This window comes from Mesoplodon densirostris, chromosome 14, assembly GCF_025265405.1.
Source record: "Mesoplodon densirostris isolate mMesDen1 chromosome 14, mMesDen1 primary haplotype, whole genome shotgun sequence".
Lineage (NCBI taxonomy): Eukaryota > Metazoa > Chordata > Mammalia > Artiodactyla > Ziphiidae > Mesoplodon > Mesoplodon densirostris.
Window position 1 is genome coordinate 62398317 of NC_082674.1, and position 17666 is coordinate 62415982.

General features: G+C 36.1%; 1 protein-coding gene across 2 annotated transcripts in view; it reads right to left on the bottom strand.

Annotated features, from left to right (window-relative positions):
* EXOC6B (exocyst complex component 6B) overlaps nucleotides 1–17666 on the bottom strand; it is a 730763-nt gene that overhangs the window by 626327 nt on the left and 86770 nt on the right. For both annotated transcript variants that reach the window (XM_060118019.1, XM_060118020.1), the window contains exons 2-5: nucleotides 15155–15320; nucleotides 10725–10772; nucleotides 8967–9057; nucleotides 8809–8854 (exon numbers count right to left, since the gene is read on the bottom strand). In XM_060118019.1, coding sequence (XP_059974002.1) covers nucleotides 8809–8854; nucleotides 8967–9057; nucleotides 10725–10772; nucleotides 15155–15320 — 351 coding nt within the window. The remainder of the gene's footprint in view (nucleotides 1–8808; nucleotides 8855–8966; nucleotides 9058–10724; nucleotides 10773–15154; nucleotides 15321–17666) is intronic.

Sequence of the window (17666 nt, forward strand, 5' to 3'; positions counted from 1 at the left end):
AACCTCTAAACTGAATCAAAAGCCAAATGTGCTAGCTCTCCCCCTGCCCCCACCGCATGCAGGCTCCCTAATAGAGATGTGAGCAGAAAGAAAGTAAATGAAATAAAAGAAAGAAATTTTTTTAAATAAGGCAGGAAAAGACGTCTAAATAATCTTAAAAATTGGATAACTTAAGGTCAGAATAACTTAGACATGGTTGAATGCTATCCTGAGACGAGGAATGTTGATTCTAGGCAAATTAAATTTTGGTACTTTTTTGTCATGGTATGGAACTCGTTCACAATAATGGTTTTTAAAATTCTAATAAGTAATCTTTCAAAGTGGACTACAACTATCCATGAGAAATTTTTTAAAATTCAGAGTATGATAAGAATATAAAACAAAAGCTTTCCACACAGAAAATATTAGCATCTTCCCTAATTAAAGAGCGTCATTAAGAAATATTTAATCCCTTCTATGTGCTAGAGATAGAAAGATGGTCAGGTATCTTTCCTCAGGGAACATAAAACCTAGTAGTATAATGAGTATTTATAGCTTTAAAAAAAATAACTAGGCTTCCAGCCATTAAGGAATAACAAAGAACAGACATGAACTCTCACTCTTAAGAAGTAAAATACTGGCTAAAATACATAAAACAACTGCTTTCACGTAGTGAACATCAAGTAACACAGAACTGTGATCTCTGAAAAAAGGGAAACAAACAAGGTGAATTTAATAGTTATCTGGAGGGCTTCCCTGGTCGCACAGTGGTTAAGAATCCACCTGCCAATGCAGGGGACATGGGTTCGAGCCCTGCTCCGGGAAGACCCCACATGCCTCTGAGCAACAAAGCCCGTGTGCCACAACTACTGAGTCGGCACTCTAGAGCCCGTGAGCCACAACTACTGAGCCCACGTGCCACAAATACTGAAGCCCATGCGTCTAGAGCCCGTGCTCCGCAACAAGAGAAGCCAGTGCAATGAGAAGCCCGTGCACCACAACGTTGAGTAGCCCCCGCTCACCTCAACTAGAAAAAGCCCAGGCGCAGCAACAAAGACCCAACGCAGCCAAAAAATAAATAAGTAAAATAAAAAATAGTTATCTGGGTTATCTGCCTGAATGTGATTTCTAGATCATGGACACAGTCAGAGAAAACCCAAACAGAGCCCAACAACTTAGCAGAGTTAGCATCCGAGACAGGAGTTCAGGAAAGTTTGTGCACCTTAAGACTGTGCAGCAGAATTCAAAAAAAAAAAAAAAAAAAAACAGGAAGCAATGCAGAAAAAAGATGCAGAAATTTACATGAGGGTTCCCTTGAGTCTTTGCTAGGTACTAGGCCAGGCATAGGAAAAGTGAAATTCTGCATGAACAGGCATAAGGAAGGGAAGGAAGGGAGGGAAGGAAGAGAAGGAAGAGAAGGGAGGGAGAGAAGGCAAGGAAGGAGAGACAGACAGACAGCCGCAAGATGTAAGATAAACACTTCAAGGAGCTCAGACAAGACAGAGAAACATCTGAACTCTGAACAGCCAAAGTTAAGAGTCCCTGGGGATTTCTGAGTTTTTCAAAGTAGATGAACACTACTCCCAGCAACCCCTGGAATGAAGGAGGGCCTACCAAAGCTTAAAAAGGGATTGGGATCAAGTGGATCTGAAAACAACTAAACTATTTGCCAAAACAAAGACCAACACCCTCTAAGAAAAAAAAAGCTCCCCAAAATCCAGACACTCAACAACATAATATAATGATAATTATCCAATCAAAACTTACAAGACATGATAAGAACCAAAAAAATGACCTGTAACTAGGAAAAGCAAAATAATCTTCAGAGAAATCCAAAATACCAGAAGTGACAGAACTAGCAAAGAAGTATATAAAAACAGAAATTAGAGCTCTGTTACAGGTATTTTTAAAAGATGCAAAAATAACAAAAGAAATTAAACATAAAAAATTAAATGAGGGCTTCCCTGGTGGCGCAGTGGTTGAGAGTCCGCCTGCCGATTCAGGGGACACAGGTTCGTGCCCCGGTCCGGGAAGATCCCACATGCCACGGAGCGGCTACGCCCGTGAGCCATGGCCGCTGAGCCTGCGCGTCCAGAGCCTGTGCTCCGCAATGGGAAAGGCCACAACAGTGAGAGGCCCGCATGTCGCAAAAAAAAAAAAAAAAAAACAAAAAAAAACCCACAAAAACTAAATGGAACTCCTAACGATGAAAAATATATCATCTGAAATGAAAATTTCACTGGATGAGATTAAAAGATTAGACAATGAAAAAGAAAACACAGCAATAAAATCTATTCCCATATAAAGCACAGAGAAAAAAGACTGGAGAAAAAGAAGATCCTCAAGTCACCTGTGGGATTACGTGAAGTTGTCCAACATAGATATAACTGAAGTCTCAGAACGAGGATGGAAAAAGGACAAAAAAATGTTTGGAAAAAAAATATCTGAATATCTTCCAGATTTTATGAAAATTTCAAAAAAAAACAAGCAACTAAACAAACCACAAGCAGTATAAATATACACACATTCATGCATACAAACATATTTACACCAAAGCATATCAAAATCAAATTGCTGAGAACAAATTATACAGACAAAAGTTTTTAAACAGCTGGAGAAAAGACACATTAAGTAGAGTGACAAAAAAGTTAGGCTGTTCATATACTTCTCCCTCAGAAACTACATAAGCCAGAAGACAAAAAAATGATATCTTAAGAACTAATGAATCTATAAACCTAGAATTATATGCCCATCAAAAATATATTTCAAAATGAAGGTGAACAACGAGATAGCATTTCACACCCACCAAGATGGCCATAATCAAAAGACAGACAGTAGGGCTTCCCTGGTAGCGCAGTGGTTGAGAGTCCGCCTGCCAATGCAGGGGACACGGGTTCGTGCCCCAGTCCAGGAAGATCCCACATGCCGCGGAGCGGCTGGGCCCGTGGGCCATGGCCGCTGAGCCTGCGCGTCTGGAGCCTGTGCTCCGCAATGGGAGAGGCCACAACAGTGAGAGGCCCGCGTAACGCCAAAAAAAAAAAAAAAAAAAAAGACAGACAGTAATAAGTATTGGCTAGGATGTACAGAAAATCAAATCCTCATATGCTGCTGGGGGAAGGTAAAATGGCACAGCTGCTTTGGAAGACAGTCTGGCAGTTCCTCAAATGGTTAAACAGAGTTACCATGATCCAGCAAAATTTCATTCCTAGGTGTATATAGCCAAGAGAAATGAAAACGTATGTCCATACAACAACCTGTAAACAAAAATGCATAGCAGCATTATTTGTGAAAACCCAAAACTGTAAACAACCCAAATGCCCATCAACTAATGAATGGATAAATAAAATGTGGTAAATCCATACAGTGGAATATTAAGCAAATAAAGAGATGGGACTTCCCTGGTGGCGCAGCAGTTAAGAATCTGCCTGCCAGTGCAGGGAACACGGGTTTGAGCCCTGGTCTGGGACGATCCCACATGCCGCAGAGCAACTAAGCCCGTGCGCCACAACTACTCTGTACTCTAGAGCCCACAAGCCACAACTACTGAGCCCACGTGCCATAACTATTGAAGCCCACGTTCCTAGAGCCCGTGCTCCGCAACCAGAGAAGCCATAGCAATGAGAAGCCCGCACACCACAACGAAGAGTAGCCCCCGCTCGCTGCAACTAGAGAAAGCCCGTGCGCAGCAACGAAGACCCAACACAGCCCAAAATTAATTAATTAATTAATTTTAAAAAGAAATGAAGTACTGATATATGGTACAACATGGATTAACCTTGGAAACATTACGTTAAATGAAAGAAGCCAATCACAAAGAATGATATATTATATGATTCCATTTATATGAAATATCCAGAATAGGCAAATCTGAAGAAACATAAAGTAAATCATTAGTTCTCAGTAGCTGGCAAGAGGGGCAGGGGACAGGAGAAAATTGTGTGCTGATGGCCAGGGGGCTCAGAGTTTCTTTTGTGAAAAATAAAAACATTCTACAATTGATTGTGGTGATGGTCACACAACTCTGACTACATTAAAAGCCACTGAATTGTATACATTAAATGAATGAAGTGAAAAGTATGTAAACTGTATCTCAATGAAGCTGTTAAGAATATTTTAGAAAAAAAGATATTAAAAACAGACAACGTAAAAATTAAAAAGAAAGCAGCAGTGGCTGGTTGCATTAATACCAAACAACACATATTTCAGAAAAAAAGAAGATTACCAGGGATAAAGAAGAACCTTCCATAATAACAAATGGGTCCTTTCATCAAGAAGATACAACAATGCTTAATGTATATGCATCCAATAAGAGAGCTTCAAAATACACATAGCAAAAACTGAAAGAACAGAAAGAAGACATATGCAAAGCCAGTTATAATAGGCAACTTCAACACTCCTCTGTCAACAAGTAACAAGTACAAAATCATAAGGATAGAGAAAACCTGCACAACACCAAGTATATCTAAATGACAGTTAAAGAATGCTCTCCTCAATAACAATATATATTATTTTGAAGTGTGTATGTAATTTTCACCAAAACAGACCATATGCTGGGGCATAAAACAAGTCTCAAAAAATATAAAAGGTTGCAATCATACGTTTTACATTTATGAACACAATGAAGTGAAATTACAAATCGATTTTGATAAATCTGGAAAATCCCCTAATATTTAGAAATTAACCAATGAAACTTCTAAATAAGTTGGTAAAATAAAATCTAAAAATTACAAAAGAAATTAGAAAATATTTGAAATAAATGTAAAAAAAAACCTACAACATCAGAAAACATGTAAGATGCAGTCAAAGCACTGCTTAGAGAGAAATGTACAGCTTTATATGGCTACATTAGAAAACAGAACCAAAATCAATGCCCTAGGCCTCCACCTAATAAAGCTAAAAAAGAGCAAATTATTTACAATAGCCAAGACATAGAAGCAACCCAAGTGTCCATCAAGAGATGGATGGATAAAGAAAATATGAGATATATATATATATATATATATATATATATATATATATATATATAACTGAATCACTTTGATGTACACTTGAAACTAACACAACATTGTAAATCAACTATACTCAATTTGTAAGAGCAAATTAAACCCCAAGTAAGCAGGAGAAAGGAAATACTAAAGATACTAGCGAAAATCAGTAAAATAGAAAAATTAGGAAAAAAACTCAGTAAAACCTAAATTACATTTTCAAAAAAATAATAAAATTGACAAACCTCTAGCCAAAATAATCAGAGAGACAGAGACAGAAACAAAGAGAGAAAAGACAAATTATCAACATAAGCAATGAAAGAGAAAGTATCACTATAGATCCTACACTGTTAAAATAATACAGGAATATCATGAATAACGTTAAGGAATTCAAAAACTTAGATGACATGGACAAATTATTTGAAAGATACAAATACGCAAAATTTACTCAAGAAACACAAAATGCAAACAGCCGTGTATTTATTTTTAAAATTAAATTTTTAGTTAACAACTTTCTCACCAAAACCAAACAAATCTCCTGGGCCAAGTGGTTTCACTGTTAGATTCTACCAAATATTTAAGGAAGGTAATTGCCAACACTACACAAATTCTTCTGGAAAACCAAAGAGGGAAAACTTTCCAAGTTATTCACAAGGCCAGCATTAATCTGATACCAAAAACAAACAAAGATATTACAAAAAAGAAAACTACACACAAGTATTTCTCATGAACATAGATACAAAACTCCTCAACAAAATTTTAGCAAATCAAATACCACATCATATTAAAAAGGATAATTTACCATGACCAATTGGGATTTATTCCATGAATGCAAGTTTGGTTTAACATTCAATACAATTTATCATATTAATAAACTAAAAAAGAAATTTTAAAAAAAACATATGATCATCTCACTGACATAGAAAAAGCATTTGACAAAAACAATATTCATTCCTGATAGAAACTTTCAACAACTAGAAATAGAAGGGAACTTCTTCAGCCTTCTAAATGGCATGTACAAAAAGACTACATCTAACATATATGACTTAATGGCTAAACGCTTTCCCCCTCAGATCAGGAACAGGGCAAAGATATCTACTCTCACTACTTCTATTCAACACTGTACTGGAGGCTCTAGCCAGTTCAATAAAACAAGAAAAACAAACCAAAAAGAAAGCATCCCAATTGGAAAGAAAGAAATATACCTGTCTTTATTTGTAGACAAGATAATCAGCTACATAGAAAGTCCAATGGAATACACAAAAATGCTACTAGAATTAGTAAGTGATTTAGTAAGGTTGCAGAATACAAGATAAATATACAAATTTAATAGTATACTGGTAATAAATGACTGAAAATTGAAATTTAAAAAGCAATACCATTTATTTATTTATTTATTTATTTGGCTGCACTGCTGCAGCATGTGGGATCTTAGTTCCCTGAGCAGAATTCAAACACATGCACCCTGCACTGGAAGGGCAGAGTCTTAACCACTGGGCCACCAGGGAAGCCCCAGCAGTACCATTTAAAATAAGCATCAAAAAATACAAAATAATAGGGATAAATATGACAAAAGATATGTAAGGCTTATTCACTAAAAACTAAAAACACTGCTGAAAAAAATAAAAGAAGACCTAAATAAATGAGAGCATTCATACTGGTGGGTGAGGGGTAAGATGGACCAGCATGGGATACAAGGGACCTAGTGAGGTAAGACTGTCTGTATAGGAAGGCAGCATTGCATGGAGTGTCAGAGCCAAAGAGGGATGAGGAGGGCATTCAGGGAAGACAGAAGCATAACACAGGGTATTAGAGCCCAAGTAGAGTAAGGAGGATACAATATAGGAGGGCAACTCAGTGTGCAGTGTTGATACAGCTCAAAGGAGCCCAAGACATATAAACCTACTCTTTGTGCCAGAAAAAGGTTGAGCTAGAAATACTGGTGAACAGTACCTACGACAGCCACTCAAATTAAGAGGAGAAATGTGGGTTGTTCATATAATGGACTACTATACAGCAATTAAAGTAAGTGAACTAGATCTCTGTACATAAATTTAAAAGCTCTCCACTAGTACGTAAGCCCCACAACAGCAGATATTTTTGTCTATTTTGTTCAGAGCTATATTCCCAGCACTAAGAGCAATGCCTAACAACACAGTAAGTACTCAATTCATTTTTATTGAATGAATGAATCTCAAAACAAGGACTGAGAACTATTCATGTAAATGTTTCTAAAAACACAAAATACAACATATGATTTATGGATATTAAAAACATGGACTAGAAGGACACACCAAATTTATGATATTAGTTTCCCCAACGGAGTAGGGAAAGGGATAGGACTGAGGAAGGGCATATGAGTTTTATCTATAATTTTTTTAAATGTACATCTTTACCTCTTTCTGTCCATATGTGTTTATATATATGTCATAAATATTTACACATATATGAATCAAAACTGGAATTGTTGCTATCTGTTAATTCAGAGAAGTTGATACTGAAGTTTTTTTTAATCTCTGTAATTTTCTATAATTTTAGAACTTCACAAAAAGGTTATCAGGGAAATAATATTACTTTCTATCTTACTGAACAGAATTTCTCATACTGTTCAACCTATGTTCTCTTATATGAATGTATCCTCCCAGGGAGAAGGCAGTCTGGGAAATAATCTTAAGAAATTCAAAAAATATTGATGCTTCATGCTTTAACTTTAAAATTCTTGAGAATTTATCATTTTTATTCACAATATTTTTAATCTTATTTCAGTATTAAATACATTTTAATTTCATACTTTTTCCCTTAAAACTAGGTAAAATTAACATTCCAGGAAGATGTGTCCTGTTTATCTTATAGCTTCACATACCCCCATCATACCACAGGGTACTCCAGGGCAGAGAGGGTGGAGATGCTTACTCTAGTTTGGGAAGAAGAGCCAAAGAGTCACTATCAAATTTCCTGTGGAATAAAACCAGATGAAATAACACACAGGAAAAGACTCCTCTGAACTTAACCTTGACCTTGCCCCTTGTGATGGTTAATTTTATATGTCAACTTGGTTAGGCCATAGTACCCAGAGATTTGGTCAAATATTATTCTGGATATTTCTGTGAAGGTATTTTTTACATGAGACTATTAGCACTTAAATCAGTAGACTGAGTAAAGATGAATCTTCTCCCTAATGTGGGTGGGCCTCATTAAATCAGTTCAAGGCCTTGATAGGAAAAAGACTAAACTCCCCAGAGGAAGACGGAATTCTGCCAGCAGACTGCCTTCAGACTCAGGCAACAATATTTACTCTTCCCTGACACTAGCCTATCAGCCTACTATGCAGATTTAGACCTCCATAATCATGTGAACCAATTTGCTAAAAAAATCACTCTCTCTCTCTCTCTCTCTCTGCGCGCGCGCGCACAGGCACACGCACACGCACACACATGCACGCACACACACACACACACACACACACTGGTTCTATTTCAATGGAGAACCCTGACTGATCCACCCCAGCAAAACCAGTAACTATTTTTTCTACTATAATACTAAACCAAAGCATGTTTCTCAAATTAACTATCATTAAAACAGTTATATGCTTTTCCCCTAAAAAGCTGGGTCTTCTAAAAATCAAACTACGTGTAGTGTTTTTTATTAAACATAATACATGACAAAATACATTAGCATATGTAAATAACTCTCAGGATGAATCAATAGATATACAAAAGGCGAGAGAAGATGTTATATGGACTTAATTATTTTTTGAAAGGTTATGCTAAATATAGACTTTTTAAAAAATTCTAAATAACAGAAATTTTAGATAATACAAAGTATTCAACAAAAAAAATCTTACCTTTTAGTTTTCATCTGGTCCCTCAGTTTGCTATACATCTCCAGGACTTGAAAGAGAAGGGGAAAAAGAGCACACAAGCATTATTTAGAGAAAGTGAAAAGACTAATTAAAGCTAAAGGAATTGCATCAAGAATTCTACTTTATTTCCAGTTCCTCACCTGGAAGACACAGCATTAACTTATCAACAGTGGCAGAAATATTTCTCTGTTGTAGTCGACACTGCTTCAGCTCTTCCATTGCTATTACCAGCTTAGCAAGAGGGAAAAAAACTGAATTATGCCAACAGCTGTAAATAAAAAGCTTTCAGTCACATTTTTCCACCCTATGTTCAATTCATCAGAAAATCCCAGACAGTTTCATAGTAAGACCTGCCAAGTGGACTACGGAACTGCCTTTCTCAACCAGTAAAACATCCCTGTATGGTTTCCCACTTTCTCCCCAAGATGCATACATACTACACTAGAAAAGGCTAGGTGAAATGAAATCTTAAAATTCAGGGGCTATCCAGGAGAAAAGAAAAAATGTGCAGATTTGCTCCACATCCTATTCAGACTCTTCATGATTTCATCAATCTTCTAAGAAGATCCTATATTTCTGTCATCAGTGCTAGACTCCTAGAGGAAAACAGTCCTTCCTATACAGCTTCAAATGAATCTTGAAAATAATCTGCCACTAAATCTGTATTCCAACAAATAAACCACACAGTTAGAAATTGTGGCTTTTCCAAGAGTTCTAGTTTAATGAAGAGTAACTCACTTTTCTTCTCACAGCATTTTAAAGTCTTCCATCTGAAGTCATACCACAATAAAACTAGAAGAAACTGCATTCTTTGCAAAAACTTAAAATATGTGAGACAAACTTTTCAAAAGCAATAATCTACATGGCCTCTTATAGTATTTATCCCATACCCTTTCCGAAAAATGTTATCTACTTAGATACTATGCAAAAAAGAAAAAAAGGGAATGGTCCTGATTAAGTTACTGATAAGACGATCAAAGGCTAATCTTAAAGATTATTAAAATTAAACATTAAATAAGTATTAGGAAATGAGGAAGGTACATGATACAGAGAACAGTAATAGACTATAAGTCTGAAAACTTGGGTTTTAGTCCCAGCCTTGCCAATTACTATGTAAACTTTAGCAAAATCATCTGTTTTAGTTTCCTAATCAATAAAATAGTGGTAATACCAGTCCTGACCTTGTTGTAGGTCTGCCATGAGGATTAAGTGAGAAAATGGATGTAAAATAATCTTATAAACTATGATGACTTAAATGGTGAGTATATCAATTAACAGAATCAAAGATTCTTTTTTTTTTAACAAATACTTATGCATATTCATGTTGTGTCAGTCACTGTTTAGGCAGGTAGAGGGGATACGGCAATGCAGTTAAAAAAAAAAAAAATCCTGACCTCATGAAACTTAGTTTCTAATGGAAAGAGACAAACAAAAAACAAACATATAAGGAAAATTGTATAATACCACAGCATGATAGGTGCAATGGAGAAAAATAAAGCAGGAAAGATAAAAAGAATACAAGGGGTGAAAGTGAGACTGCAATTCTAAATAAGGTGGTTAGAAAAGGCCTCATGAAGGAGGTAACATGTGAGGAGCAAAAGTCTGAAGTAGGTAAACATTTGGGAAAGAACATTCCAGGCAGAGAAAACAGCACTGGCCATACTATGACTACCCAAGTGATTTAAAAACACAGCTAAGGAAGAAGGTTACATACTCTCATTAAGCTTTCTAGTGTTACATTCATTTACTTCAGATAAACATTAGGAGAAGCAATGATAATGTCCAAGTTCCTCCAACATGTTGCTTATGGTCTTACAAGCCACTATATCAAGAACACAGTTATCAAAGAGAATGACAGAAAACAGAAAAGATTTTTTCAAAAGGTAAACTGGCCTTACTTCCTTTCCCTCATGCTGTAGTTTTCTATTAGTATCCGTCACTTGATTCTGTGGAGAGAAGACAATTTAAACTCATAAAAAACACTTAGACAATAAATGGATAAGATCAAAATTTTAAATGAAAAGACTAAGAATAGGTATTCAGATTGTTTCCATATTCCACCACATTTTGGTTTAGTGGTGTTCTCTTGGGATCAAATTATATCAACTTTTCTACTGAACACTTGTATGACCTTTTGAACAATAAAAAAAATTACTAAAAAATATGTTCAGTTTGAAATATTACAAACTAAAATAACATAACAACTAAAGATCACACTTTCATTTGGAAAGGAAAGAAAAAATATAATAGAAAAAATAACCCACAAAGAACCTTAGCATTTCTACTATGTGTAGAAAGAACAAATTTTTTCATAGATAGTCCTCACTTCACCAATGTATTCCTGGAAAACTTGAGTATAAATTGAACTTTTTAACTCAGGTCAAATATTTCTACTTATCTAATTTTAGAAAACCTTTTCTCTTAATTTTTTGGATTATTAATTCTTAATAGTTTCTAACACTTCCACATTCCCATTTTCCTAAATTAATCTCTCCGTTGGACAGTCAAAATCAGGTGAACAAGCTTTAAAATTATGTACAGTTCATAATTTAAAGGAACTGGCACCACTTATTTTGGTAGCCACTTTTGAAGAATCAACTGATATAAAAAAATTAAGTATATAGAATAGTAATTTCCTCACCTTCTTAAACATTATCAAAACATGAGCAACATTAACTTCTAAAGCTTTCTTTAATAGAGGCTTTCCATACTTCCACCAATAACTGCGACTCCTTACGCTTTTAAGACACTCCCTTAACCCAGCATTTCCTATTATGTCTCTTGGAACACCAAGAAATGGTAGTTAAAAGGTACTCTGCACTCTGTATATACACACACACACACACACACACACACACACACACACACACACACACACATCAACATGTATGGGAAATACCACTAAACAGGTTAGTTTATTCAGGACTTCCTGAAGCCCAAGAAGGAGATATCATACGGTGTTTTCCAACTTACTTTATGTAACATCCTTTTATTGAGGATCATCTCAAGAAACTAGTTTTTCAGGAACACACCTTTGAAAACTTTGCCCTAAACTATACACTATACACTATACCTGGACTATCACTTTCTGAGCAGATTACCACATGCACTGCCATTGTAGCAAAAACATAACATAAATGAATGGGCATTGCTGTGTTCCAATAAAACTTTATTACAAAATTAGGAGGCAAGCTGGATTTGGCCTGCAAGATATAGCTTGCTGATCCTTGGTCTAGAATAAGTGAGACTGAAAAGTTTATTATTCAAACCAGTAAATGAATGTCATTCAAAAATGGGGTTAATATCAGCTCAATACAAGAAAAAGCTTTTAAGCGATGTGAATAAAAATGGGGTGGGTTGCCTTGAGTGATCACTGTTCAAGAATAGATTTTTTTTCATGTAAACAGATTTCAAAAAATTCAACCTTCCATAAATACTACTAAATTCAGCATCGCTGTTTCTACTAAAATAACTTGTTTACCATTTCTGATTTTTTTTTTTACCTCAAACACATTGTAAGAAATATATTTTACATTGTAACTCAGTACACAAGTATAGGGAATGCACACGCACACACACACAGACACACACACACACAAACAAAATTTTCAAGGAACAATGTTTAGACTTACTACATGTAATACACTTTGTTGTTTCCTTTTTTATTCTATTTCAATTTTTATTAAAAATACTGATCATGGGCCTCCCTGGTGGCGCAGTGGTTGAGAGTCCGCCTGCCGATGCAGGGGATGCGGGTTCGTGCCCCGGTCTGGGAGGATCCCATGTGCCGCGGAGCGGCTGGGCCCGTGAGCCATGGCCGCTGGGCCTGCGCGTCCGGAGCCTGTGCTCCGCAACGGGAGAGGCCACAACAGTGAGAGGCCCGCATACCGCAAAAAGAAAAAAAAAAAAAAAAAAAAAATACTGATCATGGCCCACTAAATTGATTTCATGTAAACCAGAGTTCTAAAACATCCATAGGAGCCTAACCAAAGCTTCTGATAAGAAAGGTAATTACTATTTCAATACTATTTGAACATAACAATGGGAGGAAGTCTATACTGCCTGTCTAGGATGCTACTTGTTGATTCAGAGAACATATATATGTATGTGTGTATATATACACACACACATACCAACATACATACTGTGAATCAAAAGAAATAATGGACATCCTAGAGAGAGTAGGATTTTTCATTGTTATGTTCAAATAGTATTGACAGTAGGTAATACTTAACCTTTTCCATTTTCTAAACTCTTTTCTCAAGTTCAAGAATTTCTAAGTTCCATAGGCTCTTAACACAGGTTGAATGGATGCCCCCTAGAGCAGAGTCTCCCAGATGTTAATGGTGAGTATTACGGGCAATATTCAGGTACTTAACCACATGATTACTTCAGTAACCAGACACAGAGCACCCCGTTGTCCATCATGGACAAAGGGCCCGAGGAGCAGAGGGAGAGGTTTTGGAATACAGGCATCAAGAACAGCCCAAGGTGAAGATGGATGGGAAGCTGGGATGGCTGAGTGAGGACAAACAGCACATACAGCTCCTGGCAGAAGACCCGTATCTTTGTTTTCACATATTTCAGATACTTCTGTCCGTTTGACGCTTTTCAGCCCCCCAAAACTCAGTATAACTTTTTAAATGGAATCAAATTGTTCATACTTTTTAATCTGCTTTATACATTAAGCAAACATTTCTAATGCTTTCCCATGTCAGATATCCTTCTACAATATATTGTAGTTTATTACTCTTTTAAATGGACATACCATGATTTATTTTACTAATCCTCTAGTACATCACTTTCAGGGACATTTTAAAGTTTTAGCCATTAAAAAAAAAAAATCACATGAACATCTCTGTACATGCACCTGTAGCTATAGAATAAATCTTAAAACTATGTGGAGTTTTCAGTATTGATAAATAAAACTGTTCTCCTTAAAAGTTGTAACAGTCTACACTCCAACCAGGCATTCCCAGGTTGATAGGTAACATCTCCAATCTTAATATTTGTTTCATCTTTGTCATTTTATTATCATTTTATTTACTTTATTGTTTAAATTTGCATTCCTTTAATTCTAAATTGTAGAGTTCCCTTATATTTCTCCTTATGTAAACTGTATATTAACATGTATTTCTCAGTTTTCTATTAAAGTGTTCACATTTTTCCTATTAATTTGTAGACTTTTTCTATGTTAGGATATCAATCATTTGTCATGTGTATTTGTAAATATTTTTATTTATTATTTACCTTTACATTTTTAACTTCTATGTAGAAAGTTCTTTCATTTTAATGTTGTCGTACCTATCAATATTTTCTTTCTGGCTTAGGAATTGTGTTTAGAAATGTATCCCTCACTCCTAAAAATCACATAAATATTCATCCATATTTTCTACTAGTTCCTTTATGGTTTTTTTACATTTAACTCTTTAGTTCATCTGAAATTAAATTTGGTACATTGACTGAGAAAGGAATCTAAGTTAATTTCAATTAAAATAGTTAAGCATTAAAGAACATTAACAACAAATCAGAAGAGTTGTTACTTTTGGAGGGGAGGGTGGAGAGAGTCACTGAGAAGGATAAAAAAGAGAGATTTAAGTTTGCTGGCAATATTATATTTCTTATGATGATTGGATAGTTGTTGTACAGGTCCATAAACTCTTATCTGAAACCTTGGGACCTAATGTGTTTTGGACTTCAAAATTTTGGAAATTTTATAAAGATAATATGGTATATATTGTTTATTATGTAACAATGGGCACTAGGACAGCATCCCATAATCAAATAGAGTAATATTTCTGTATCAAAGTCAGTTACCCAAGATACGTGAATTTGCTATGCCAGGGACAAAACCAATATAGCTAGCCTCTTTCCTGAACTTAAATCTGTCATATTAAGAAAGAACCTTCATGCTTTGGTAGAAGACATTCCCCAACTAACACTATTTTTTTTTCCTTTGGCTCAGATTGCCTTGCTGCAAAGACTTCTACAGCCATGCCTTGCAATTCTGTCATCCAACAGTGATGGCTTTCATCTAGCAAGGAAGCAGACAGATGACATGAAGAGTCAACCGTGTTTCTGTTTGAAAGAAACTGATTCTTGTCACTGGTTCTCATCCACACATAGTTATCCCAAATAAATTTTAACTTAAAACAGTATCCTTTCCAGCTAAAAGCCATAATCCCAGTTATCTATGTTGCAGTATAAACTCCTTTCTTACTATTCAAAAAATTTTAGTACAAATATGTAACCTGCAATGTATTCCCCACTCTTTTAATGTTCATCAAAACCCCAAGACAGAGAGAAACAAGTCTTAGAGTCTCCTTACTTTGAGTTTCTGGGCTTCTCCTCTTACTTTCAGCAGTTCCGTTATAGAGTCCACAAAGCCCTGGTAATGAAAGTTGCACATTTTCTCAATTTCTCGGTCATGATTGCGGATGCGAGTTTCAAGCTTCTCCATGAATCGTCCATGTTCCTCACCATCATAGACAGACCTTTTAAAAAAAATGGCATGGAGATTATACCAGATTTACATCTAAGAAAGAGAAACAGAATTACAAACCCAGAAGCAAATTTATTTGGAAATCAGGTATTTAAGTTACATAAACCACAGAGTAATCCAATTGTATTCATGTTGCCCCAATGCTAGATGAGTTTTTTTTTTAGGAAAATCCAAAATTTTGTTTCCTTATTTACTGAAAAATATGTAAGTGCTTGACAGTATTCATCACAGAATTCTCATCATAAAATGAAAGGACTGAATTACAATTCCTCCGTACCTTTCTTTCTCAATTAAACTAATCTAGAAAAACTTTATTTTGGATAAACCCAACTATACATTTACTCCAAGATTATACCCAAGAACCTGACGCTACTGAAGAGAAATCACGTAACTGTGCTGCTAGACTCAGTTTAGCTATCTTACGACAAATTTAAATTGGGCAGCCAGACACCGCTAGTTAAAAATAATGAAATTATCCCACCAAATAGCACCACCAAAAAATCACTTTGTAGTCTCCAAAATGTGTGAAAACCTTACTTCTCCTCTCCTCAAATGTCTACCCTCTCTCTGGCTCTCAGCTGCACTTCACTGGAAAAAAAAAAAAAATTCCTCTCCTCAACCAACCTACTTACATCTGAAACTCCTATTCTGTACACCCTTCTATAACAATGGGAAAAGTATTTCAAGCTCTTATCTACAGTCTCTAAGAACTTTACTCCTGCAGTTATTCCCTTTTATCCCTATCCTGTATTATATATTGCTCCCACTCCACTAAGTCATTCTCATGGCTATTTAAACATGACTTTAAGAAACCTGTCTTAACCTACACAATTCCCTCCAGCTACCATCTCATTTCTCTGCTCCCCTTCCCAGCAAAACGTCTTTCTACTTCCTCAGCCCCCATTAGCTAGCATCCATCCTACTGTACCTAAAGGCAGCATTTGCTATGGTTTAAATATACCTTCCTTCTTGAAACACTGTTTTCTCTAGACTTCAATGATACCACACTAAGTGATTTTCATCCTTTTACTGACATGCCTTCTCAATCTCCTTCCTGGGCTCCTCCTCCTCTATTCTTTTTCTAAATATTCGTAAAAGCTCTTCTCTTCCCTACCTATGCTCTCTCACCAAGAAATGCCAGCTAATCCCATGTCTTTATAATACTATCTATTACAGTGGTAGACTTCCTAATCTATACCTTCAATTTTGAGCACTTCCCTGAGCACTAGACTCAAATAACCAGCTATAATTTAACAAATCCAATTGGATTTTTAAAAACCATCTCAAATTTTAACATAGAAAAACAAAAAAAATCATCTATCACCAAACTATCTCCACTCCCAAACTGGATTCTCCCAAAAGCTCCCCACCACTCAGCTACGCCATCTCAGCTAATGGCACTATCCAGTTGCCCAAGTCAAAAATGCAAATCCAGGAATCACTCCTCATGTACCTCTTTCCATCATACACCCCATCCAATCCATCAGTAAGTCCGGACAACTCAACCTCCAAAACATATATTAAAATTGACCACCATCCCACCATTTCCACTAAAACCCTAGTCTAAACCTGTATCATCGGCACACTGGATCAATGCAATAGCCTCCTACAAGTCTCCATTCTGCACTCTTCATCCCCTCTACTCCCTGTCCCAATGCAGATACTCTCCACACACCAGTAAAAATGGTCTTTATGAAGCAATAGTTCAGATGTAGCCTCCTGCTTAAATCACTCCAATTCCTTCTCTTTACAAAAGGAATAAAAATCACAAATCCTTACCACAGCCTATAACATACCACATAATCTAACCTCTGATTAGCTCTCTAACCTTCTTTCTCTCTAGGTCCCACCCCCTAGACTTGCCTTCCTCCATCCTCTATGCTCCTGCTACAGAGGATTTTTTTTTTAGCCTCTTCCTGCCTCAAGAATTTTGTTTTTACTGTTCTTAGGCTAGTAACACTCACCCCCTATATCTTCAAGCAAATTTCTCCTTCTCATTATCCATAGTTTGTTATCTATCTTCCCCCCAACCCATCCCAATTAGATTGCAAACTCCGGGGCAAGAACTTTGTCTGCCATATTCACCACTGTACCTCTAAAACAGTGCCAGACAGGTAATAGGCAGTGAGTAAACATTCGTAGAGTAAATGAATAACATTATCTCTGAGAACACTTTGATCTCTGACATTTATTCAACAAATATACATTTGTTCATTACCAACATTTTCTGGTTCTATAATCATTTGTAGGTACCAGATCACCACCCTGGTCCTGTGGATAAGAGAGCACCCACTCCTCAGCAGATCAGTTCCACTACCCAGAACTCAAGCAGTAACCA